The 24,989-nt window shown below is 55.1% G+C and overlaps 1 protein-coding gene across 1 annotated transcript in view; it reads left to right on the top strand.

Annotated features, from left to right (window-relative positions):
- LOC137458674 (band 4.1-like protein 2) overlaps nt 1-24,989 on the top strand; it is a 90,353-nt gene that overhangs the window by 14,901 nt on the left and 50,463 nt on the right. Inside the window, 7 exon segments of the mRNA XM_068170027.1 lie at nt 5,178-5,282; nt 11,552-11,594; nt 17,661-17,736; nt 20,688-20,778; nt 20,780-20,907; nt 23,086-23,173; nt 23,592-23,744. Coding sequence (XP_068026128.1) covers nt 5,178-5,282; nt 11,552-11,594; nt 17,661-17,736; nt 20,688-20,778; nt 20,780-20,907; nt 23,086-23,173; nt 23,592-23,744 — 684 coding nt within the window.

Below are 24,989 nucleotides of genomic sequence, written 5' to 3'. Positions count from 1 at the left end.
CTGAGTGGTGTGTCTGACAAGACTGAGGCATGGGACCATCCAAAGGGACCTGGACAGGCTGAAGAAGGCTCAGGAGAACCTCCTGAGGTTCAGTAAGGTGAACTGCAAGGTCCTGCATCTGAGTCAGGGAAAGCCTCATTATCGGCTCAGGCTGGAGGATGGTGAGCCTGGGGTGCTGGTGGGGGAGAGGCTGGCAGGAGCCAGCAATGGGCACTGGCAGCACAGAAGGACACTGGCAATGGAAAAGCAGTGTGGCCAGCAGGAGAGAGGGGATCCTGCCCCTCTGCTCTGCTCTGCTCTGCTCTGCTCTGGGGACACCTCACCTGCAGCTCTGGAGCCTTCAGCAGAGGAAGGACATGGACTTGACTGAGGGTCCAGAGTAGGGACACAAAGATGAGCAGAGGGCTGGAGCACCCCTCCTGTGAGGACAGGCTGGGAGAGCTGGGGCTGTTCAGCCTGGAGAAGAGAAGGCTGCAGGGAGACCTCAGAGCTGCAGTTCAATATCTGCAGGGGAGCTGCAGGCAGGCTGGGGAGGGACTGTTCAGAAGGGGCTGTGGGGATAGGCCAAGGGGCAATGGTTTGAAACTGGAGCAGGGCAGAGTTAGGTTGGACATCAGAGGGAAGTTCTGCACAGGGAGGCTGGGGAGACACTGGGACAGGCTGCCCAGGGAGGGGGTGGAGGCCACATCCCTGGGGACATTCAGGGTCAAACTTGATGGGGCCCTGGGTAACCTGCTCTAGTGGCAGATGTCTTTGCTGACTGCAGTGGGGTTGGACAAGATGACTTTTGAGGCTCCCTTCCAGCAGTCTGTAATCCTATAACTATTGGAGAGCATTGGCTCTTAAACAGATTCAGACCAATAAAGTCAATCAAATCCTGTTTCCAGCTTGCCCAGTAGGAGCAGCAGTCATCTGCTTTTTGGGAGAGAGGAACAGTTTCACATCTGAAAAGCCTTCAGAGCCCCAGTCCCTCCTTTTGCTTAGGGCTGTGGTGTTGTGGCAGTGGCTGAGCAGCAGTGGTGGATTGCAGCCTGTGGTGAGTGCTTGGACTTGGTGTTTCCAAAGGCCTGCAGTGACAGGAAGAGAGGATTTCAAACCTGAGAAGAGCAGAGTTAGACTGGATGTTGGGAGCAGGTTCTGCACCAGGAGGGTGGTGGAGCACCAGAACAAGCTGCCCAGGGAGGTGGTTGAGGCTCCATCCCTGGGGATGTTCAAGGTGAGGCTGGACAGGGCTCTGGGCAGCCTGATCTAGTGGGGGATGTCCCTGCTGACTGCAGGGGATTGGACTGGATGAGCTTTGGAGCTGCCTTCCAACCCAAACCACTCTGGGATTCTAAGATCTCAGAAGTCTCTCCCAGTCTCCCCAGTTGTGTGGCTCTGTGGTTTCCACAGTGACTCTGAATCCTGTGTTCCACAGCCCTGCAAGGCTGTTCCTCGGGAAACCTTCTGCTCTTTGAGGCTGCAATGCCTGCTGAGCAGCCTGACCCCCCCTAGAGCAAGCTCTGGCCTCCTGGGCAGCAGCACAACAATGCCTCAGCTATCTGCTCAGCACATAGCTTCTCATCTCCTCCCTCCCAGCCTCAGTGTTTTGTGCTGCAGAGCTGAGCCCAGGGCGCAGTGTCAGCACTCTGCTCTGCTCTGCAGGGGACAATGGCCACAGTGTCACCAGGGCCTACACAGGGCAGTGGATGGTGTGTCTGTGGAATGGCAGTGGTGTGTGGCATCCACTGGAATCTGTAGGATAAGCAGTTGCAAAGATTCCTTGAGGCTGCCAGGCCTCTGGAAATGCCATGGTGTGGCCCCAGTGACAAATGCCACACATAGCACAGCAGTCAGGCAGGAGTGCTTCAGCCTGGGGGACTGTGTGCCAGTGCAGCTCCAGCTGGCTGGGGCCCAGTCCCCAGTGGTGTCCCCCAGGGGTCAGTGCTGGGGCCTGGCCTCTTTGGTGAGGGCACTGAGGGCACCCTCAGTGCATTTGCAGATGGTGGCTGTGGCCATCTGCTAGAGGGTAGGGAAGCTTTACAGCAGGGTCTGGGCAGGTGAGAGCCATGGGCCAAGGCTCTTTGTCTGAAGTTCAACAAGGTCAGGGGCCAGGCCCTGCACCTGGGTTACAACCACCCCATGGGGAGCTCCAGCCCTGGGGAGGTGTGGTTGGAAAGCTGCAGCTGGGAGAGGGCCCTGGGGGTGTTGGTTGGCAGTCACTGACCAGGAGCCAGCAGTGCCCAGGGGGCCAAAAAAGTCAGTGGCATCCTACCTTGGATTAGAACCAGGGTGGGCAGCAGGGCCAGGAGGTGATCCCCTGTGGGCAGCACTGGGGAGGCCACCCCTGCAGTGTTGTGTTCAGTTCTAGGCCCTCACTCCAGGAAGAACCTGGTGCTTAGGGACATGGCTGGAAAAGCTCTCTAAGCTCATCCAGTCCAACCACCAACCCAAACCCACCATGGCCATCAAACATGGCCCCCAGTGCCATGGCCACACCTTCCTTGAACACCTCCAGGGATGAAGTCTCTACCATCTCCCTGGGCAGCCTGTTCCAGTCCCTGACCACTCTTGCAGCAAAGAAATTGTTCTTAATCTTCAACCTAAGCCTCCCCTGGCACAATTTCAGGCCATTTCCTCTCCTCCTATCACCTGAGACTAGGGAAAAGCCCAACCCCCACCTCACTGCAGCCTCCTCTCAGGGATCTGTAAAGAGCAATGAGGTCTCCCTCAGCCTCCAGTCTCACAGTCTCACAGTATCACCAAGGTTGGAAGAGACCTCAAAGGTCATCAAATAACCTGTCACCACAGACCTACTGACTAAACCATGGCACCAAGTGCCACATCCAATCCCCTCTGGAACACCTCCAGGGATGGGGACTCCACCACCTCCCCGGGCAGCACATCCCAATGGCTAACAACTCTCTCTGGGAAGAACTTTCTCCTCACCTCCAGCCTAAACCTCCCCTGGCACAGCTTGAGACTGTGTCCTCTTGTTCTGCTGCTGGCTGCCTGGGAGAAGAGACCAACCCCCACCTGGCTACAACCTCCCTGCAGGGAGTTGCAGAGAGCAAGAAGGTCTCCCCTGAGCCTCCTCTTCTCCAGGCTAAGCAACCCCAGCTCCCTCAGCCTCTCCTCACAGGGCTGTGCTCCAGACCCCTCCCCAGCCTCCTTGCCCTTCTCTGGACACCTTCAAGTCTCTCAATGTCCTTCTTGACCTGAGGAGCCCAGAACTGGACACAGGACTCAAGGGGTGGCCTAAGCAGTGCTGAGCACAGGGCACAAGGACTTCCCTGCTCCTGCTGGCCACACTCTTCCTGATGCAGGCCAGGATGCCCTTGGCCCTCTTGGCCCCCTGGGCACACTGCTGGCTCATGTTCAGCCTACCATCAACCAGCACCCCCAGGTCCCTCTCTGCCTGGCTGCTCTCAGCCACTCTGACCCCAGCCTGTAGCTCTGCCTGGGGTTGCTGTGGCCAAAGTGCAGCTCCTGGCACTTGGATGTGTTCAATCTCCTGCCCTTGGCCTCTGCCCATCTGTCCAGCCTGCCAAGGTCCCTCTGCAGAGCCTCTCTACCCTCCAGCAGATCAACTCCTGCCCCCAGCTTGCTGTCACCTGCACATTTACTGCTGATGGACTCAGTGCCCTCCTCCAGATAATCAATGAAGATGTTGAAGAGCACAGGGCCCAGCACTGCTCCCTGGGGCACACCACTGGTGCCTGGCTGCCAGCTGGCTGTGGCACCATTCACCACCACTCTCTGGGCTCAGCCTCCAGCCAGTTCTAACCCAGCTCAGAGAGCTGCTGTCCAAGCCAGGGGCTGACAGCTTGGCCAGGAGTTTGCTGTGGGGGATGGTGGCAAAGGCCTTGCTGAGGTCCAGGATGGATTTGTTTGGTACTGAGAGGGCTGGTACATCTACAGACAGAAGGCAACCCTCTCCTGTTATGTCCTGCTCCTCAAAACCTCTGCACTCTTGACAGCTGGCTGTGTTGATTCTGTTCTGCTTCCCCTTGTGTGCTGCCTATGCTGGTCTCATCACTGACCTGTGTGTGCTGCTTTGCTTTGTTCCTTTGAGTTTGGTGCTGGTCTCTTTTCACAGGTAGTTAGCAGTGGAACAAGAGGGAACAGCTTCAAGCTGAACAGGGGAGATTTGGACAGGACAGTAGGAGAAGTGTTTCCCAGCAAGAGTGCTCAGGCACTGGAATGTGCTGCCCAGGGAGGTGCTGGAGTCACTGTCCCTGGGTGTGTTCAACAGTAGAATAGAATAGAATAAACCAGGTTGGAAGAGACCTTCAAGATCATCAAGTCCAACCTATCATCCAACACCACCTAATCAGCTACCCCATGGCACCAAGCACCCCATCAAGTCTCCTCCTGAACACCTCCAGGGATGGTGACTCCACCACCTCCCCAGGCAGCACATTCCAATGGGCAATCACTCTCTCTGTGTAGAACTTCCTCCTGACCTCCAGCCTGAACCTCCCCTGGTACAGCCTGAGACTATGTCCTCTTGTTCTGCTGCTGGCTGCCTGGCAGAAGAGACCAACCCCCACCTGGCTACAACCTCCCTGCAGGGAGTTGCAGAGAGCAAGAAGGTCTCCCCTGAGCCTCCTCTTCTCCAGGCTAAGCTCCCTCAGCCTCTCCTCACAGGGCTGTGCTCCAGACCCCTCACCAACTTTGTTGCCCTTCTCTGGACACGCTCCAGCAAGTCCACATGTGGTGCTTGGGGATGTGGTTCAGAGGTGAACTTTGTAGGTCAGGGTCAGTGGTTGGACTTGATGATCCCAGAGGTCATTTGCAACCTGAATGACTCTGTGATCTCTCAAGATGATGATGTGTTTTATTTTCCTTTGGGGTCCCTCAAAGCCCACACTGAGATGTGTGCTAGAGATGTTCCAAGGAACGGGGATGAGCACTGTAGGAAGTGCACTGCTCTGGAGGAGAGAGTGATGAGGCCAAGCTGGCTCACCTGGAGGAGGCTTCCAAGGCTTTAAAAACTCAGATCCAGAAAAGCTAAGAACCATTGAGTGAGTCTTGGTGGTGCAAAATACCTCAATCAGTTTGGAGACTGAGTTGGCCTTGTGCATTCCAGTTAGCTTGCTGATTAAGTGGCAGACCCCCAAAGGAAAGGCAGTGTGCTCAAAGGGGTTCAGATGCAGACTGCTCCTGACTGTGCTGTTGTTTGCTTTGTGTTTCAGAAAAGAGCAAAAGGCCAAGTGCTGTTTGACAAAGTGTGTGAACACCTCAACCTCCTGGAAAAGGACTATTTTGGGCTCTTGTTCTTTGAGAACTCAGAGCAGAAGGTAAGCCTGGCAATCAGGGTTTGGTTTCTTTTCTTTCTGTCTTTCTACACTGCCACTGACTTCAGTAGCTGAGTGAGCTCTCTTGCTCTGGCTCCAGTGCCCTGTGACATCTTTGACAGTGGCACTGGCTGCACCCTCAGCAGGATTGCTGGTGACACCAAGCTGTGTGGTGCAGAGGACTCACTTGAGGGCAGGGATGGCATCCAGAGGAAGCTTGAGGGGCTGCAGTGGGCCAGTGCCAACTGCATGAGCCTCAACAAGTCACAGGGCAGTGTCCTGCATCTAGGCTGGGCAAGCCCCAGGCACAAATCCTGACTGCATGCAGAGTGAGTTGAGAGTGGCCTTGAAGAAAGAGGCTTGGGGGTACTGGGTGCTGAGCAGCTCCCCAGGAGCCAGCAGTGCCTCCTGCAGCCCTCAGGCAGCTGTGTGCTGGGCTGCAGCCAGAGCAGGGTGGGCAGCAGGGCAGCAGAGGGGATTCTGCTCCTGGGCTCTGCTCTGACCTCACCTCCAATCCTGCCTCCAGCTCTGCTGTCCCCAGCAGCAGAAGGACACAGAGCTGCTGGAGTGAGGCCAGAGGAGGCCACAGAGATGCTCCAAGGGCTGGAGCAGCTCTGCTGTGAGCACAGGCTGAGGGAGCTGGGGCTGTGCAGCCTGCAGAGGAGAAGGCTCCAGGGGGACCTCAGAGCTGCTGCCAGGACCTGAAGGGATCCTGCAGGAAGGCTGCAGAGAGACTTCTCCTGAGGGTGTCTGGAGCCAGGCCAAGGGGGAAGGGTTTGGAGCTGAGGCAGAGCAGGGTTAGAGTGGAGCTGAGGAAGAAGTTCTTCAGTCTGGGGCTGGTGAGACTCTGGAGCAGGCTGCCCAGGCAGGCTGTGGAATCCTCCTCCATGGGGGTGTTTTAAGGACAGGTTGGGTGAGGCCTTGGACAGCCAGGTCTAATTGAGAGGTGTCCCTGCCCATGGTGGGGAGGTTGGAGTAGATGATCTCTGAGGTCTCCCTTCCAGCCTGAACCATTCTGTGGTTCTTTTTTCATCTCAGTCCCTACCCTTTGGGACTTTGGGGGTTTTCCCCTGTTAAGACTGTTGCCTCTTCAGCTGAAAATGGCCCCAGCCCTTGCCCTCCAGGAGCAGTCAGCACTACATGCTCATTCTTCTGCACTCCTCACAGCCACCCATTTATGACCCAGCTGCTGAGCTGGATGGCAGCTGTGGGGTGTGGAAATGGAGTGCCAGGCACCCTGCTGAATTAGAGCTGCTCCCTAAGGCAGCAGCAGGGTACCATTGGAGGAGGAGTGCCACTAGCTGCTCGCTCTCTCTGCTGTGTGCAGCTGGCAGAGTCCTTGTCTTCAGCTCACACTGGGGTCTGTTAGCTTTAGTGCACATGGCAGAGCTGCTCAGGTCAAAAGCACTTGGCTCAAACTGCTCATTAATGATTTCTTTCAGTTTGCAAATGTTAAATTCCCTGCTCTAAAGTTTGCTGAGTGGCTTCACTGCCTTGCCCCCTCAGACCTTCATCAATGTCCCATTCACACTGCAATTGCTCTGCAGGGGTGTGAGGAAGCTTCTGCTCCTCAGCTCTGGGCAGCAGCTGGAAAGGCTGCCCTGCTGGGGTTGCACAAAATGCCTCTGTCCTGGGAGAGGACAGTGTGTTGTTCCCTGACAATTCATGGCTTTGACTCCTCTGTAACCTTACCAGGCACAAATGGGACTCATAGATTTCTGCCTGCTGGAACAAAGTGCTGTGTGGCCACTTCTGTTTCCAAAGACAGACCTGAATGCAGAGGCCTGGCTCAGGGTGGGTTCTGTCAGTAGGGTTTGTTTTATCCACAACAAAAGGCACAGATGTGAATAAAGCCTGACCCTTGTGGGTATCACAGAATGGGTTGGGTTGGAAGGGACCTTAGAGATCATCCAGTTCCAACCCATGGCAGTATCACAGTGTCACCAAGGTTGGGGAGACCTCAAAGATCATCCAGTCCAAGCTGTCACCACAGACCTCATGACTAAACCATGGCTCCAAGTGCCACATCCAATCCCCTCTTGAACACCTCCAGGGATGGGGACTCCACCACCTCCCTGGGCAGCACATCCCAATGGCTAACCACTCTCTCTGGGAAGAACTTTCTCCTCACCTCCAGCCTAAACTTCCCCTGGCACACTGCTGGCTCATGTTCGGCTGCTGTCAATCACTACCCCCAGGTCCCTCTCTGTTTGGCAGCTCTCAGCCACTCTGACCCCAGCCTGTAGCACTGCATGAGCCAGCAGTGTGCCCTGGGCATGGAAGGAGCTCAGGTTGGAGAGGCAGGACCTGCCCTGCCTGAATCCATGCTGGCTGGGCCTGAGCCCTTGGCCATCCTTCAGGTGCAGTTACTGCCCCCAGGATAATCTGCTCCATCACATCCCTGGCACTGAGGTCAGGCCTGGAGTTTCCAGGTTAGGCAGAGACACCTCCCACCAGCCCAGGTTGTTCCAGGTCTCATCCAGCCTGGCCTTGAACAGCTCCAGGGAAGGGCCATCCACAGCCTCCCCCAGTGTCTCACCATCCTCACTGGAAGGAATGTCTTCCTGGTCTCCAGGCTGTTATGCATATAAAGGGAGTACAAGCACCTGCTTTTATTTGGCAGAAGGGGAGTGGAAGTTTGGGGACAGCTTCCCATAAGCTTACTCTAGATTTGGAATATCAGAGAATGAGTTGTCTGACTTCTGCAGAGAAAAGGTTGTGCTTCCCCTGTTCTGTCCTGCAGGATCTTTCCTCCTGCTTTGCAGTGATAAGAGCTAAGGAACAGAGAGCAGCTGTGCTGAGGACTCCTAGCTGCCTGCTAGCATTATACCATGCTGTCTGTGCTGTATGCAGCTAGAGTGTGCAGTAAATGAAGAGTTTCAGCTACTCCTGGTTGTCTTTGTGACTGGGAGAATACAGCTGTGTAACAGTTGGGAATATAATTCATACCAAGGATGAAAACCAAGGATAACTTGGGGCTGTTCAGCCTGGAGAAGCAAAGGCTCCAGGCAGGCCTCAGAGCAGCCTTCCAGTACCTGAAGGGGCTCCAGGAGAGCTGGGGAGGGACTTTTCAGAAGGGCTGGGAGTGACAGGATGAGGAACAATGGCTTTGAGCTGGGAGAGGGCAGATTGAGGCTGGAGATGAAGAAATTCTTTCTAGTGAGGGTGGTGAGACCCTGGCACAGGTTGCCCAGGGAGGCTGTGGCTGCCTCCTCCCTGGAGGTGTTTGCAGCCAGGCTGGATGAGGCCTTGAGCAAGCTGTGCTGGTGGGAGGTGTCCCTGCCCATGGCAGGGGCTTGGAACTGGGTGACCTTTAAGCTCCCTTCCAACCCAAAGCACTCTATCAATCTATGAACTGCAGTTGGAGTGAGCCTCAGCTAAAATCATCAGAAGATTTCTGTGCTCTTTCCCTGTCTAGACTCTTCCAGCAGACAGCTGGAAGGGGTGAATCCTGGGGAGATTGGGCCAGACTCTTCTCAGTGGTCCCCAGTGACAAGGCAAGAGGCAATGGGTGGAAACATGACCAGAGGAAGTTCCATCTAAACATGGGAAGGAGCTTCTTTCCTTTGAGGGTGGCAGAGCCCTGGAGCTGGCTGCCCAGAGAGGTTGTGGAGTCTCCTGCTCTGGAGGCTTTCAAAGCTCATCTGGATGTGTTGCTGTGTGCCCTGCCCTGGGTGACCCTGCCCTGGCAGGGGGAGTTGGGCTGGAGGGTTCCTTCCAGCCCCTACCATCCTGTGGTTCTGTACTATACACATCATGCAACTGTGATGACATCACCTTGCAGCAGGGTCGTTTACAGGAGAGAACTTAGTATGTTGGGTCATACTCATGGAGGCTCCAGCTTCTGTCAGCAGAGGAGATCTGCAGGAGGAATTTGCAACAGTTCCACATCCACCCAATCCCTACAGGCCAACAAAGCTGTAGCCAGCATTGTTGTATCTCCTCAAAGTGAGTTGGACTGCTGGTGGACAAGCCTGCAATAAAGCTTGAGGGATGTGGTACTGCAAGAGAGTTGTTGCTGTAGGCTGAGAGGTGAGTCCCTCACAGCCAGGATGCAGAGAAACAGGGAAGGGACCTCAGAGCTCATCTGGTCCACCTCCCCTGCCATGCCCAGGGACACCTCTCAACTAGACTCAGCTGCTCAAGGCTTCATCCAGCCTGGCCTTGAACCCTCCCAGGGAGGAGGATTCCACAACTTTCCTGGGCAACCTGCTCCAGAGTCTCACCACCCTCAGATTGAAGAACTTCTTCCTCAGCTCCAGCCTCAGCTTCAAACCCTTCCCCCTTGGCCTGGCTCCAGACACCCTCAGGAGAAGTCTCTCTGCAGCCTTCCTGCAGGATCCCTTCAGCTCCTGGCAGGCAGCTCTGAGGTCCCCCTGGAGCCTTCTCTTCTCCAGGCTGCACAGCCCCAGCTCCCTCAGCCTGTGCTCCCAGCAGAGCTGCTCCAGCCCTGGGAGCATCTTTGTGGCCTCCTCTGGCCTCACTCCAGCAGCTCTGTGTCCTTCTGCTGCTGGGGACAGCAGAGCTGGAGGCAGGATTGGAGGTGAGGTCTGAGCAGAGCAGAGCCCAGGGGCAGAATCCCCTCTGCTGCCCTGCTGCCCACCTTGCTCTGGCTGCAGCCCAGCACACAGCTGCCTGAGGGCTGCACTGCCTGGGGAGGCTAAGGAAGAGACAGGACAGAGAGACTCCTTTGGCAGCTCCCTGTGCTCTTTGATGTTTTAACTCAGTTGCTAATTCTTTCCCACTTTGCAGATCTCTCCTTGCAGCATGCTGAGCCTGCTGGCAGGCAGGTTGTGTGCCTCTGCTTCTGCTGTGGGAAACAAGGCCTCAGACACTGCCAAAGCAAACTCAGTCCTTGCACAATGCACCTCTCAGTCACTGCAGCTGAAGGGCTTTTGTGTCTCTCACCCAATCTGTTTGGGGGAAATAAGGAAGCTGGATCTGAGTTACTGATTTTTGCCTTAATCTCACTCCCCCAAATTGTAGTTTTTGGATGATCAGACCCCAAAAGTCTCTTTGCACACATGGATAGTGACTGGAATGCTGTGAGCTGTTTCTTACACTCAAGTGATGCAAACTAGTTCTGAGGCTGGAACACATCTACTTGTGTGGAACTGGCTTCATTTGCACTGTCTCAGCTCTGCCCTGCTGAGACCACATCTGCAGTGGTCTGTCCAGTTCTGGGCTCCCCAGTTCAAGAGGGGCAGGGGTCTGCTGGAGAGAGTCCAATGAAAGCTATGAGGATGCTGAAGGGTCTGGAACATCTGTGTGAGGAGGAGAGGCTGAGAGCCTTGGGGCTGTTGAGCCTGGAGAAGAGAAGGCTGAGAGGATCTGATCAATGGTTACAAATACCTGAGGGGTGGGGGGCAGGCAGGGGCCAGGCTCTGGGCAGTGGTGTCCTGGGACAGGACAAGAGGCAATGGACACAAACTGGAACCCAGGAGGTTCCACCTCAACCTGAGGAGAAACTTCCTTGGTGTGAGGCTGCTGAGCCCTGGAGCAGGCTGCCCAGAGAGGTTGTGGAGTCTCCTGCTCTGGAGCCTTTCCAGCCCCACCTGGATGTGTTCTGTGTGCCCTGCCCTGGGTGCCCTGCTCTGGCAGGGGTTGGACTGGGTGATCTCTGGAGGTCCCTTCCATCCCCTAGCAGCTGTGGTTGTGTGACAGATTTGAGCAGTGTATCAGTGTTAGCATCCTGCATGTCCACAGAGAGCTCTGCCTGGGGGCAGGGCAGGCAAACAGCTTCACCACTGAGTAGGTTTTCCCAAGGCCCTTTGACTCTTCCCAGCACTGCAGTGTGCATGGCTGAAGAGCAGGGCTGTGAGTGTGGGGCTCAGCATCACCTTGAGTAGCTCTGTGTGTGTGAGCAGAGCCTGCAGAGCCCTCCTGAAACCCTGCTGGGGTCAGCAAAGGGAGGGTGAGAGAAGACTGCTGCTGTCAGCTGGAACTTGCTAGCCCTCCCCCACTGCTTAGAATTAGAGGGCACAGAGAGCCTGAAGGAACCAGCAAGGGAGAGGCATTGCCCAGGTTCCCTCATGTGCAGAGCAGGGGAGGTGTGCAGGCAAACCATGTGTTGCATTGCAGCATTCTCTGGGTAACTGTGAGTGGAGCAGGGCTCTGGGCAGCTTGTCTTGAGGATCTTAGAGGTCCTTTCCAACCTTACTAATTCTCTGGTTGTATAACAATGCAAACTTTAACTGCACTGCCTGAACTCACTTCCATCCTCAGTCTGCAGAGGTGTTCAGTGCTGCTTACTCTCTGCTCCTCTTTTTCAGAACTGGCTGGATCCTGCAAAGGAAATCAAGAGACAAATCCGAAGTAAGTGCCTCTGTGTCCAGGTGTTCTGCTGCTTTTTATTCCCTCACAGGCACATTCTTCATCAAGGGAGTACCCTGGGTGCTGCCTGAATTGCATACTTGCAGAAGGAAAACAGTTTGGGATCTGGCATGGAGTCCTGTGTCCAGTTCTGGGCTCCTCAGGTCAAGAAGGACATTGAGAGACTTGAAGGTGTGCAGAGAAGGGCAAGGAGGCTGGGGAGGGGTCTGGAGCACAGCCCTGTGAGGAGAGGCTGAGGGAGCTGGGGTTGCTTAGCCTGGAGAAGAGGAGGCTCAGGGGAGACCTTCTTGCTCTCTCCAACCCCCTGCAGGGAGGTTGTAGCCAGCTGGGGGTTGGGCTCTTCTGCCTGGCACCCAGCAGCAGAACAAGAGGACACAGTCTCAAGCTGTGCCAGGGGAAGTTTAGGCTGGAGGTGAGGAGAAAGTTCTTCCCGGCAAGAGAGATTGGCCATTGGGATGTGCTGCCCAGGGAGGTGGCGGAGTCCCCATCCCTGGAGGTGTTCAAGAGGGGATTGGATGTGGCACTTGGTGCCATGGTTTAGTCATGAGGTCTGTGGTGACAGCTTGGACTTGATGATCTTTGAGGTCTCTTCCAACTTTGGTGATTCTGTGATTCTATGGTTCTTTATCTCTGTGAGATGCTGTACATCCCACTAGGGCAGGGCAGGGCAGTGCAGGGCAGTGCAGGGCAGGGCAGGGCAGGGCAGCACAGGGCAGGGGTATTCTGCTCACTTTTCTCTGCAGGTGTTTCAGAACTGGCATTCTGGGTGTAACAGGATTCATACAGTCATAGAATGCTTGGGGTTGCAAGGGACCTTAAAGATCATCAAGTTGCAGTACACCGCCCACTAGACCAAGCTGTTAGAGCCCCATCCAACTTGGCTTTGAATGCCTCCAGGGAATGGACACCCACAGCCTCCCTGGGCAACCTGTGCCAGTGCCTCCCCACCCTCATTCTCAATTTCTTCCTAATCTCCAGTCTCAATCTCCCCTCTTCCAGCTCAAAGCCATTGCCCTTTGTTGTGTGCTGCAAAATGTCCCTCCCCAGCTCTCCTGTATCCCCTTTCAGGTACTGGAAGGCTGCTCTGAGGTCCCCTCAGAGCCTTCTGTGCTGCCAGCAGCCATTGCTGGCTCAGGCTGAGTTTGTCATGGGCTGAGAGCCCCACGTGTGAGTTGCTGAGACACAAGAGATGCTCATGAGCACAAGCCACAAAAAGCCTTTACTGGAGGCCCCCCCTCAGTGACTGCCCAGTCTGAATGGGATGTGACTCACACCAACTGCATGCTGCTAGCTGCTGGGATGTGCTGCATTCTCTTTTTCATAGTATCATAGTATCACAGTATCAGTCAGGGTTGGAAGGGACCACAAGGATCATCTAGTTCCAACCCCCCTGCCATGGGCAGGGACACCCCACACTAGATCAGGCTGCCCACAGCCTCATCCAGCCTGGCCTTGAACACCTCCAGGGACAGGGCCCCAACCACCTCCCTGCACAACCCATTCCAGGGCTTCACCACTCCCATGGGGAAGAACTTCCTCCTCCCCTCCAGCCTCAATCTCCCCACCTCCAGCTTCATTCCATTCCCCCTAGTCCTATCACTGCCTGAGATCCTGAGCAGTCCCTCCCCAGCCTTCTTGTAGCCCCCTTTTCCCCTGAGCGTGTGCCTGAAGCTGCCACAGAAACACTTTGCAAGGTAACAAGCTGGCTAGGCAAAAAGAGCTGTTGGCCTTTCTCTAGCCTGTGTTATTAACCATCAAAACAGAGAGCCTTATCAGGGCCTGAGTGTGAAATATCATTTCAAATATCAGAGGCACTCACTCAGTTTTGGTCCTGGCCAGGCATAGTGTGCATATTGTGTGAGGACAATAAGGTTTGTATGCCTCTGCTCTGCAGCTCTGAACAATATGCTGCAGTGAGGAGCACAAATACAGGCTGTGCACTCTGCCCTGCCCTTGCTGGTCCATACTCAGGGGATAAATGTGCTCTCAGTAATCAGGCAAAATAGAAGGTCAACCAACTGTCCAGGAAATACTTAGCACAGAGGCTGCTGCAACTTTGGGGTTTGTTTTTAACTGGGTTAGCTGTGGAATTAATGAGGAGGCATCTGGAATTGTTCACTGAGCCCATGCAGAATCCCAGAATGCCAGGGACTGGAGGGGACCTCCAAAGCTCATCCACTCCAACCCCCTGCCACCTAGGGTCACCTGGGGCAGGTCACACAGGAACACAGCCAGGTGGGGTTTGAATATCTCCAGAGAGGAGACTCCACAACCCCCCTGGGCAGCCTGCTCCAGGCCTCTGGCACCCTCACAGTGACTAAGTTTTCCCTCCTGTTTCCATGGCACTTCCTCTGCCTCAGCTTCCAGCACTGCCCCTTGTGCTGGCATTGGGCATCCCCCAGCAGAGCCTGGCTCCAGCCTCTGGGCACTCACCCTGCACAGCTTTAGCAGCAATGAGCTCACCCTCAGGCTCCTCCTCTGCAAGCTCCAGAGCCCTCAGCTCCCTCAGGCTCTCCTCACGAGGAAGATTTTCCACTGCCCTAATCATCTTTGTGGCTCTGTGCTGGACTCTCTCAAGCAGTTCCCTGAGGTCCTTCCTGAACTGTGAGGCCCAGAACAGACCTTGAGAGGAATCATTGTGAGCATTATTCTTGCTAAGTCCTTCACCAGGAGGAAAGAGGCAAGAGGAAGAAAAAAGAAGTCTTGATAGCATTTTTCTTTCTTTCCCTATTTTCTCCATGCTCTTGAGTAGGTCTGCAGAGCAGTGTTCCTTTCTTTGTGCTTGGAAGTGCACAACTAAACACAACTGCATTTGCTTCCAAGCATCATGCCAGCCCAAACTATTCAGTTATGTCCCAGGCTCTACTTTGGGCTTTTCTATGCCATGTCTGTGGCTGCAGTGAGTGACAAAATCTGCTGCAATTAGGCAAGTTCTGCATGCTGTCAAGTTCTGAGTCCTTCACAGTGAGTGGGCTCCTCTTGCACATGGTGTCACAATGCAGGTAGAGCAACAAGGGCTGGAGCAGCTCTGCTCTGAGGCCAGGCTGAGGGAGCTGCGGGTGTTCAGCCTGGAGAAGAGAAGGCTCTGGGGGGACCTCACAGCTGCCTGCCAGTAGCTGATGGGATCCTACAGGAAGGCTGCAGAGGGTGTCTAGAGAGAGAACAAGGGGAAGCTGAGGCAGAGTAGGTTTAGACTGGGTCTTGGGAAGAGGTTCTTCAGTATGAAGGTGGTGAGACTCTGGAACAGGTTGCCCAGGGAGGCTGTGGCTGCCTTCTCCCTGGGGGTGTGGAAGGCCAGGCTGGATGAGGCCTTGAGTAGCCAGGTCTAGTGGAAAGGTGTCCCTGCCCATGGTGAGGAGCTTGGAGTGGATGATTTCTGAGGTCCTTTCCAACCTGAGCCATGCTGTGATTCCTACATTATCATAGTATCACAGTATCACAGTATCATTCAGGGTTGGAAGGGACCACAAGGATCATCCAGTTCCAACCCCCCTGCCATGGGCAGGGACACCCCACACTAGATCAGGCTGCCCAGAGCCTCATCCAGCCTGGCCTTAAACACCTCCAGGGACAGGGCCCCAACCACCTCCCTGCACAACCCATTCCAGGGCTTCACCACTCTCATGGGGAAGAGCTTCCTCCTCCCCTCCAGCCTGAATCTCCCGACCTCCAGCTTCATTCCATTCCCCCTAGTCCTATCACTGCCTGAGATCCTGAGCAGTCCCTCCCCAGCCTTCCTGGAGCCCCCTGCAGATCCTGGAAGGCCACAATGAGGTCACCTCAGAGCCTTCTCTTCTCCAGACTGAACAGCCCCAACTCCTTCAGTCTGTCCTCACAGCAGAGCAGCTCCAGCCCTCTGCTCCTCCTCCTGGCCCTTCTCTGGACACCTTCCAGCCCCTCCAGATCCCTCTTGCAATAGGGGCTCCAGAACTGGAGGCAGGACTCCAGGTGGGGTCTCCCCAGAGCTGAGCAGAGGGGGAGAATCACCTCCCTTGCCCTGCTGGCCACACTTCTCCTGCTGCAGCCCAGGCTCTGGTTGGCTTTGTGGGCTGCAAGTGCACACTGAGAGCTCCTGGTGAGCTTCTCCTCCCCCAGCACCCCCAAGTCCTATCACTCCCTGAGATTACCTGAAATTATTGATGAGTGCCTCTAGCTTTCAGGCCTTCAACTTGTTTAAACCTAGGCCTGAAGGCAGCATTTCATGCTTTGTCAAATGCTGACTCCAGTTTTAAGCATGCCTTTGCTTAACTGCAAGTGGTGTTAAGAGTTCTGACTCAGGGGCATTTAAGCTTTGCTATTAGAGCTGCTTGAAGTCTTGCTTCTCAAAAACTGTTTTAAAGGAGGACTGGCTAAGCCTTGGGGTTTTTTGGTTGTTGTCCATGCATTCTGTATGAAGAAGAAACATTCTGTTGTACCCAGCACAGGCCTCATTTTGACATCCCCTCTCCAGAGCTATTGTAAAGTCTTTCAGACTGTCAGTTGAGTTAAACAGGGGCGGACTGCTGAGGCCACAGCTGGAGGATTGTGTCCTGTTCTGTGCTCCCCAGTACAAAAGGGACAGGGATCTACTGGTTAGAGTCCAATGAAGAGCTATGAGGATGCTGAAGGGACTGGAACATAACTGCTATGAAGAAAGGCTGAGAGCCCTGGAGTTGTTTAGCCTGGAGAAGAGAAGGCTGAGAGGGATCTGATCAATGGTTACAAATACCTGAGGGGTGGGGGGCAGGAAGGGGCCAGGCTCTGGGCAGTGGTGTCCTGGGATAGGACAAGAGGCAATGGACACAAACTGGAACCCAAGGAGTTCCACCTCAACCTGAGGAGACCATTCTTTACCTGGAGGGTGCTGGAGGCCTGGAGCAGGCTGCCCAGAGAGGTTGTGGAGTCTCCTGCTCTGGAGCCTTTCCAGCCCCCCCTGGATGTGTTCTGTGTGCCCTGCCCTGGGTGCCCTGCTCTGGCAGGGGGTTTGGTCTCAATTTGCAGAGGTCCCTTCCAATCCCTAACATTCTGTGATTCTATGGTTCTGTGCCTGTCAGCCATGGAGGAGTGGGAAACAAACACAAATGCACTCCAGGTGTCTTTGGTTACTATATTGTGGTAGTTTTCAACCCAAAAGCACATTCTGATTTTTCTCTAAGTTTCTGTAAACCATTCTTTAGAAAGCATTTATCATCTGCTAGTCTTGCACTGTACTGGCTGGAGAGCAGCCCTGCAGAAAAGGCCTTGGGGGTGCTGAGGGAGGAGAAGCTCAGCAGGGAGCCAGCAGGGAGCACTTGCAGCCCAGAGAGCCAAGCAGAGCCTGGGCTGCAGCAAGAGAAGTGTGGCCAGCAGGGCCAGGGAGGGGATTCTGCCCCTCTGCTCCACTCTGCTGAGACCACAGCTGCAGCTCTGGGGCCAGTGCTGGAGCCTCTGTGCCAGGAAGGCTCTGGAGGTGCTGGAAGGTGTCCAGAGAAGGGCCAGGAGGAGGAGCAGAGGGCTGGAGCTGCTCTGCTGTGAGCACAGACTGAGGGAGTTGGGGTTGTGCAGGCTGGAGAGGAGAAGGCTCCCAGGAGACCTAATTGTGGCCTTCCAGGATCTGCAGGGGGCTCCAAGAAAGCTGGGGAGGGACTTTTGAGGGTGTCAGGGAGGGATAGGACTGGGGGGGATGGAGCAGAACTAGAAATGGGGAGATTGAGCTTGGCTGTGAGGAAGAAGTTGTTCCCCATGAGGGTGGTGAGAGCCTGGCACAGGTTGCCCAGGGAGGTGGTGGCAGCCTCCTGCCTGGAGGTGTTTGCAGCCAGGCTGGATGTGGCTGTGAGCAACCTGCTGTGGTGTGAGGTGTCCCTGCCCATGGCAGGGGGGGTTGGGACTGGCTGAGCCTTGAGCTCCCTTCCAGCCCTGACAGTTCTGTGGTTCTATAATCCTTGCTTCTTACTACTAGACTGCCAAAAGAGAGGGGACAAAGTTTCCTTCAGGATTTCTCTGGTTTAAGATTGCTCTGGCTGCCTGTTGCAGTGAGGCTCTTTCCTTCAGCTGGCTGGTCATTAACACTCAGACATTTTCCATCTTTAGGTTTGCCTTGGACATTCACCTTTAACGTGAAGTTTTATCCTCCTGACCCTTCCCAGTTGACTGAAGACATCACTAGGTATGCAGAGTTCCTCATGTTAAGCTTTCAATTTGCTCTAATTTGAAGGCCATGCAGGAGATCTTCCTCAGTTCCTTAACAGGTTTGGCTGCTAGTGCAGAACACTGCAGCTGGCCCCACATCAGCTGCTTTTTGGAGTAAAGACAAGCTTAAAACCTCAGGAAGAAACCTGAGACAGAAGAATTAAGTTAGTTGGGAAGGGACTTTTGACAAGGGTTTGTAGTGATGGGGTGAGAGACAGAGGCTTTGAGCTGGGAGAGGGCAGATTGAGACTGGAGATGAGGAAGAAGTTCCTTCCAGTGAGGGTGGTGAGACACTGGAAGAGGTTGCCCAGGGAGGCTGTGGCTGCCTTCTGCCTGGAGATGCTCAAGCCTGGGTTGGATGAGGCCTTGAGCAAGCTGTGCTGGTGGGAAGTGTCCCTGCCCATGGCAGGGGGTTGGGACTTGAAGGTCCCATTCAAAGCAGCTGTCTGTTTGGGGGGAGAATTTTCAGCACGGGGGGTGGATATTGAGTTGTTTCATAGTTTCATAGTTTCATAGTTTCATAGTTTCATAGTTTCATAGTTTCATAGTTTCATTCAGGGTTGGAAGGGACCACAAGGATCATCTAGTTCCAACCCCCCTGCCATGGGCAGGGACACCCCACACTAGATCAGGCTGGCCAGAGCCTCATCCAGCCTGGCCTTAAACACCCCCAGGGACAGGGCCCCAACCACCTCCCTGCACAACCCATTCCAGGGCTTCACCACTCTCATGGGGAAGAACTTCCTCCTCACCTCCAGCCTGAATCTCCTCACCTCCAGCTTCATTCCATTCCCCCTAGTCCTATCACTGCCTGAGATCCTGAGCAGTCCCTCCCCAGCCTTCCTGGAGCCCCCTGCAGATCCTGGAAGGCCACAATGAGGTCACCTCAGAGCCTTCTCTTCTGCAGACTGAACAGCCCCAACTCCTTCAGTCTGTCCTCACAGCAGAGCAGCTCCAGCCCTCTGCTCCTCCTCCTGGCCCTTCTCTGGACACGTTCCAGCACCTCCAGATCCCTCTTGCAATAGGGGCTCCAGAGCTGGAGGCAGGACTCCAGGTGGGGTCTCCCCAGGGCTGAGCAGAGGGGGGAGAATCCCCTCCCTTGCCCTGCTGGCCACACTTCTCCTGCTGCAGCCCAGGAGCTGATTGGCTTTCTGGGCTGCAAGTGCACACTGAGAGCTCCTGGTGAGCTTCTCCTCCCCCAGCACCCCCAAGGCTCTCTCCTCAGGGCTGCTTTCCAGCCAGTCCCTGCCCAGCCTGCATTTGTGCCTGGGATTGCCTCCACCCAGCTGCAGGACCCTGCCCTTGCTCTTGTTGAACCTCCTGAGGTTGGCTTGTGCCCACCTCTCCAGCCTGTCCAGCTCCCTCTGGGTGGATCCCTTCCCTCCAGCTGTCTGCTGCACCACACAGCTTGGTGTCATCAGCAACCCTGCTGAGGGTGCACTCAGTGCCACTCCATGGCACCCACAGAGATGTTGAACAAGCCTGGTGCCAGGACTGATCCCTGAGGGACTCTGCTTGTCCCCTGGCCTCCCCTGGGACATGAAGTTGTGAATTTGAGCTGCTAGAAGCATTTTTATCCTTCCAGCTTAAAGCTGCATTCTTTAGACTGTCAGTTTGCCTTTTAAAACTCCTTTCTTTGGTTTCATCACAGTCTGTGGTAACATTGGAGGCCTGCTGATTATTAACTTGTTGAATGGTTAGAAGGCTGCATGCAGTCCCTGACATACTGCACCCTTACCCACACATGGTGCAGGGCAGGCAGTTATGGGTTCAGTACTGGAAAGGATTTCTTTGGTGTCTTAACAGAACTTGATTAGCTCATGAACTGCATGTGGCAGGAAAGTCAGGAGTTTCAAGCCAAAGGGAAATGTCAGAGGAGATGCATGGGGATTTTCCTAGATAGCTGCAGGCCACAATGGGAACTGAAGGAGCTCCCAAGTCAGCTTTTGTTGTAAACTGGACACAGGTTTTCATTCATTACTCTTAGATATCAGATTAGCTTTTTCCCCTGCTCCTCACATTATTTCTGAAAGTAGCATTGATTCTTAAAAGGGAATTGGAGAGTGGCAATGACCCTCAAAGAACAAAAAGGCCTTGGGGGTCCTGGGGGAGGAGAAGCTCAAGAGGAGCCAGCAGGGAGCACTTGCAGCCCAGAGAGCCAAGCAGAGCCTGGGCTGCAGCAAGAGAAGTGTGGCCAGCAGGGCCAGGGAGGGGATTCTGCCCCTCTGCTCCACTCTGCTGAGACCACAGCTGCAGCTCTGGGGCCAGTGCTGGAGCCTCTGTGCCAGGAAGGATCTGGAGGGGCTGGAAAGAGTCCAGAGCAGGGCCAGGAGGAGGAGCAGAGGGCTGGAGCTGCTCTGCTGTGAGCACAGACTGAGGGAGTTTGGGTTGTGCAGGCTGGAGAGGAGAAGGCTCCCAGGAGACCTCATTGTGGCCTTGCAGGATCTGCAGGGGGCTCCAAGAAAGCTGGGGAGGGACTTGTGAGGGTGTCAGGGAGGGATAGGACTGGGGGGGATGGAGCAGAACTAGAAATGGGGAGATTGAGATTGGCTGTGAGGAAGAAGTTGTTCCCCAGGAGGGTGGTGAGGAGCCTGGCACAGGTTGCCCCAGGGAGGTGGTGGCAGCCTCCTGCCTGGAGGTGTTTGTAGCCAGGCTGGATGTGGCTGTGAGCAACCTGCTGTGGTGTGAGGTGTCCCTGCCCATGGCAGGGGGTTGGGACTGGCTGAGCCTTGAGCTCCCTTCCAGCCCTGTTCTGTGATTCTGTAATGCAGGGCATAACAAATTAGCACTGCACTGTCTGCATTTAGGATATGGTGCTGTGATCACTTGCATCCTGCTAAGTTCTGCCCCCTCTGTCAGACACCTGCCGTTGGTGACACCTCTTCTGCTTTCCTTTTGCTCTGCTTTTTGTCCCCCTTTGTCTTGCAGATATTTCTTGTGCCTACAGCTCCGCCAGGATATCGCCTCGGGCCGCCTGCCCTGCTCCTTTGTGACTCATGCCCTGCTGGGCTCCTACACCCCTGCAGGCTGAGCTGGGGGACCACGACCCAGAGGAGCACCGCAGTGACTATATCAGTGAATTCCAGTTTGCACCCAACCAAACTCAGGAGATGGAAGAGAAAGTCGCTGAGCTACACAAAACACACAGGTGGGAGAAGCCGAAATCCTCCTGCTCTGGCACAGGGCTGGCCTTTGAAGAGCAGGGGTAGGACTGACTGCCCAGCTGAGCTGCTGGTGCTTGGGAAATCTTGTGCTTTGTGACCAGGGCCTCTTCCTTTCATGTGTTTAACATAATCAGTTGGAATTAGCTTCCAGGTGGAGAGCTTTTGGAGAAAATGTGATCTGAGCATCTGCATTAGTCTAAGCGATGCACAGTTAGAGTATTGTGGAAGCAAAGGAGCACATCTCTGCTATAGGAATAGAATCTGCTCTAAAGGACCATCTCTGCAGGGTCAAAATGCTGCTGGTCCCTTCCAGGATCTGCAGGGGGCTCCAAGCAAGCTGGGGAGGGACTTTTGAGAGTGTCAGGGAGGGATAGGAGTGGGGGGGATGGAGCAGAACTAGAAGTGGGGAGATTGAGATTGGCTGTGAGGAAGAAGTTGTTGGCCAGGAGGGTGGTGAGAGCCTGGCACAGGTTGCCCAGGGAGGTGGTGGAAGCCTCCTGCCTGGAGGTGTTTGCAGCCAGGCTGGATGTGGCTGTGAGCAACCTGCTGTGGTGTGAGGTGTCCCTGCCCATGGCAGGGGGTTGGGACTGGCTGAGCCTTGAGCTCCCTTCACACCTTGAGTCCTGTGTCCAGTTTCTGGGCCCCTCAGTTTAGGAAGGAGGTTGACTTGCTGGAAGGTGTCCAGAGAAGGGCAACAAAGTTGGTGAGGGGTTTGGAGCACAGCCCTGTGAGGAGAGGCTGAGGGAGCTGGGGTTGCTTAGCCTGGAGAAGAGGAGGCTCAGGGGTGACCTTCTTGCTCTCTCCAACTCCCTGAAGGGAGGTTGTAGCCAGGTGGGGGTTGGTCTCTTCTCCCAGACAGCCAGCACCAGAACAAGAGGACACAGTCTCCAGCTGTGCCAGGGGAGGTTCAGGCTGGAGGTTAGGAGGAAGTTCTACACAGAGAGAGTGATTGCCCATTGGAATGTGCTGCCTGGGGAGGTGGTGGAGTCCCCATCCCTGGAGGTGTTCAAGTGGAGACTTGATGGGGTGCTTGGTGCCACGGGTTAGTTGCTTAGGTGGTTTGGATGATAGGCAGGACTTAAGGATCTCAAAGGTCTTTTCCAACCTGATCTCTCCTCTCCTCTCTCCTCTCCTCTCACTCTCCCCCTCCCCTCTCCTCTCCTCTCCTCTCCTCTCCTCTCCTCTCCTCTCCTCTCCTCTCCTCTCCTCTCCTCTCCTCTCCTCTCCTCTCCTCTCCTCTCCTCTCCTCTCCTCTCCTCTCCTCTCCTCTCCTCTCCTCTCCTCTCCCGAACCTCTCCTCTCCGAACCTCTCCTCTCCTCTCCTCTCCTCTCCTCTCCTCTCCTCTCCTCTCCTCTCCTCTCCTCTCCTCTCCTCTCCGAACCTCTCCTCTCCGAACCTCTCCTCTCCGAACCTCTCCTCTCCGAACCTCTCCTCTCCTCTCCGAACCTCTCCTCTCCGAACCTCTCCTCTCCGAACCTCTCCTCTCCTCTCCGAACCTCTCCTCTCCTCTCCTCTCCTCTCCTCTCCTCTCCTCTCCTCTCCTCTCCTCTCCTCTCCTCTCCTCTCCTCTCCTCTCTCCTCTCCTCTCCTCTCCTCTCCTCTCCTCTCCTCTCCTCTCCTCTCCTCTCCTCTCCTCTCCTCTCCTCTCCTCTCCTCTCCTCTCCTCTCCTCTCCTCTCCTCTCCTCTCCTCTCCTCTCCTCTCCTCTCCTCTCCTCTCCTCTCCTCTTCCTCTCCTCTCCTCTCCTCCTCTCCTCTCCTCTCCTCTCCTCTCCTCTCCTCTCCTCTCCTCTCCTCTCCTCTCCTCTCCTCTCCTCTCCTCTCCTCTCCTCATCCTCTCCTCTCCTCTCCTCTCCTCTCCTCTCCTCTCCTCTCCCTCTCCTCTCCTCTCCTCTCCTCTCCTCTCCTCTCCTCTCCTCTCCTCTCCTCTCCTCTCCCTCTCCTCTCCCCTCCCCTCCCCTCCCCTCCCCTCCCCTCCCCTCCCCTCCCCTCCCCTCCCCTCCCCTCCCCTCCCCTCCCCTCCCCTCCCCTCCCCTCCCCTCCCCTCCCCTCCAATTCTATGATACAAAGAGAGGTTTGCTCTGTGCCTGAGCTGCAGACTCCACTCCCTTTTGACCCTGAGTTCTCTTGTCAGTAACCTCAAGGCTTATTCACTGCTTTTAGGGGCTTGACTCCAGCACAGGCGGATTCCCAGTTCCTAGAGAATGCTAAGAGACTCTCCATGTATGGAGTGGATTTACATCATGCCAAGGTACTGGGGGTTGATTTGGGCTTGGGGTTGGTTTAAGATACTCATGCTTAGTATTAAAGAGCATAGTCTGTATAGATCATAAAGCTTTCCCTCCCCTCAGTGAGATGTGCAGTGGCATCTAAAGCCATTGCTCAGAGTCCAAGGCCCTTCCTGTGAAGTCAATGGACTTGTCCCATTTCTGCTTGAAGAATCATAAGGTCTCCTTAGAGCCTTCTCTTCTCCAGGCTCAACAGATCCAACTCCCTGAGCCTGTCCCCATGAGAGAGGTGCTCCAGCCCTCCCCTCATTGTCACATCACATTGCCAGGGTCATCCAGATTCAGCTCTGACAGGAGTCCCAGCTGATGTGTTCTCAGTGAGAATTGCCTGTTTGGAGTGCTCTCAGCCTGACTGCCGTGCCTTTCCCTGCCCTGTGACAGGACTCTGAAGGTGTGGACATCATGCTGGGGGTGTGTGCTAACGGGCTGCTGATTTACAAGGACAGGCTGCGGATCAACCGCTTCGCCTGGCCGAAGATCCTCAAGATATCCTACAAGCGAAGTAACTTCTACATCAAAGTCAGGCCAGCAGAAGTAAGTAGCCCCTTTCTGCCTTGTTTCTCTTGTGAGGTCATTTCTGTCCAGGAACAGGGAAACATCCTCACTGTTTCCACCCCAGATGTCCTCACAGACCTACCTTTTCCTTGGCTCTTCAGACTCTGCACTCGACTTTAGGAGATGCAGACCCAGAAGCTGCAAATCTCTGTTGCTGCTAAGTGCAGTCTTGGCCTTTGTTACCGAGGCCAACCAGTGCCTGCCTTTGTTCTTACTGCCTGTACAGATTTGCAGCCCTGGGACACAGCCAGCTTCTCTTCCTCTGAGTCTAATTGTTCCCTAAATGTCAACACATACAGTCTAGGCTGGAACCAGAGGCTTGAGCAGCCCTGGAGGACAAGGTACCTCTTGCTGTTAGCTGCTGTGGAACAGTGGACTCAGCTTTCTCTTCTAATGCTGTCACAAGCTTGTGGGAGTTGCTGAAGGAAGGGGTGTTAGGATTTGAACACCTTGTGACTCCTGCTTTAAACAAAAGATCAGCCACTGAAATGCTTTTTCAGGTGCTACTGTAAAATGCTTAAGGTAGTGGTGTGGGTTTAAGACTGGATGTCTTAGCCATGGAGGTGAAAGTCCTCCCAAGTACCAGAGAGGTGCAGGGAGGCGGACACTGGAAAATGAAATCTTCTGTTATTTCATCCTATATGGTTGAGGGAGGTGATTCCCCCCTGCTCCACTCTGCTGAGACCACAGCTGGAGCTCTGGGGCCAGTGCTGGAGCCTCTGTGCCAGGAAGGGTCTGGAGGTGCTGGAAGGTGTCCAGAGCAGGGCCAGGAGGAGGAGCAGAGGGCTGGAGCTGCTCTGCTGTGAGCACAGACTGAGGGAGTTGGGGTTGTGCAGGCTGGAGAGGAGAAGGCTCCCAGGAGACCTCATTGTGGCCTTCCAGGAGCTGCAGGGGGGCTCCAAGAAAGCTGGGGAGGGACTTTTGAGGGTGTCAGGGAGGGATAGGACTGGGGGGGATGGAGCAAAAACTAGAAGTGGGGAGATTGAGATTGGCTGTGAGGAAGAAGTTGTTCCCCAGGAGGGTGGTGAGAGCCTGGCACAGGTTGCCCAGGGAGGTGGTGGCAGCCCTCCTGCCTGGAGGTGTTTGCAGCCAGGCTGGATGTGGCTGTGAGCAACCTGCTGTGGTGTGAGGTGTCCCTGCCCATGGCAGGGGGTTGGGACTGGCTGAGCCTTGAGCTCCCTTCCAGCCCTGACAGTTCTGTGATTCCATGATAATTCCTGCCTC

This window comes from Melanerpes formicivorus, unplaced genomic scaffold, assembly GCF_026170545.1.
Source record: "Melanerpes formicivorus ecotype bairdi unplaced genomic scaffold, bMelFor1.0.p_v2 SCAF_270, whole genome shotgun sequence".
In the NCBI taxonomy this organism is placed as follows: domain Eukaryota; kingdom Metazoa; phylum Chordata; class Aves; order Piciformes; family Picidae; genus Melanerpes; species Melanerpes formicivorus.
This window is presented reverse-complemented; position numbering and strand designations above follow the sequence as displayed.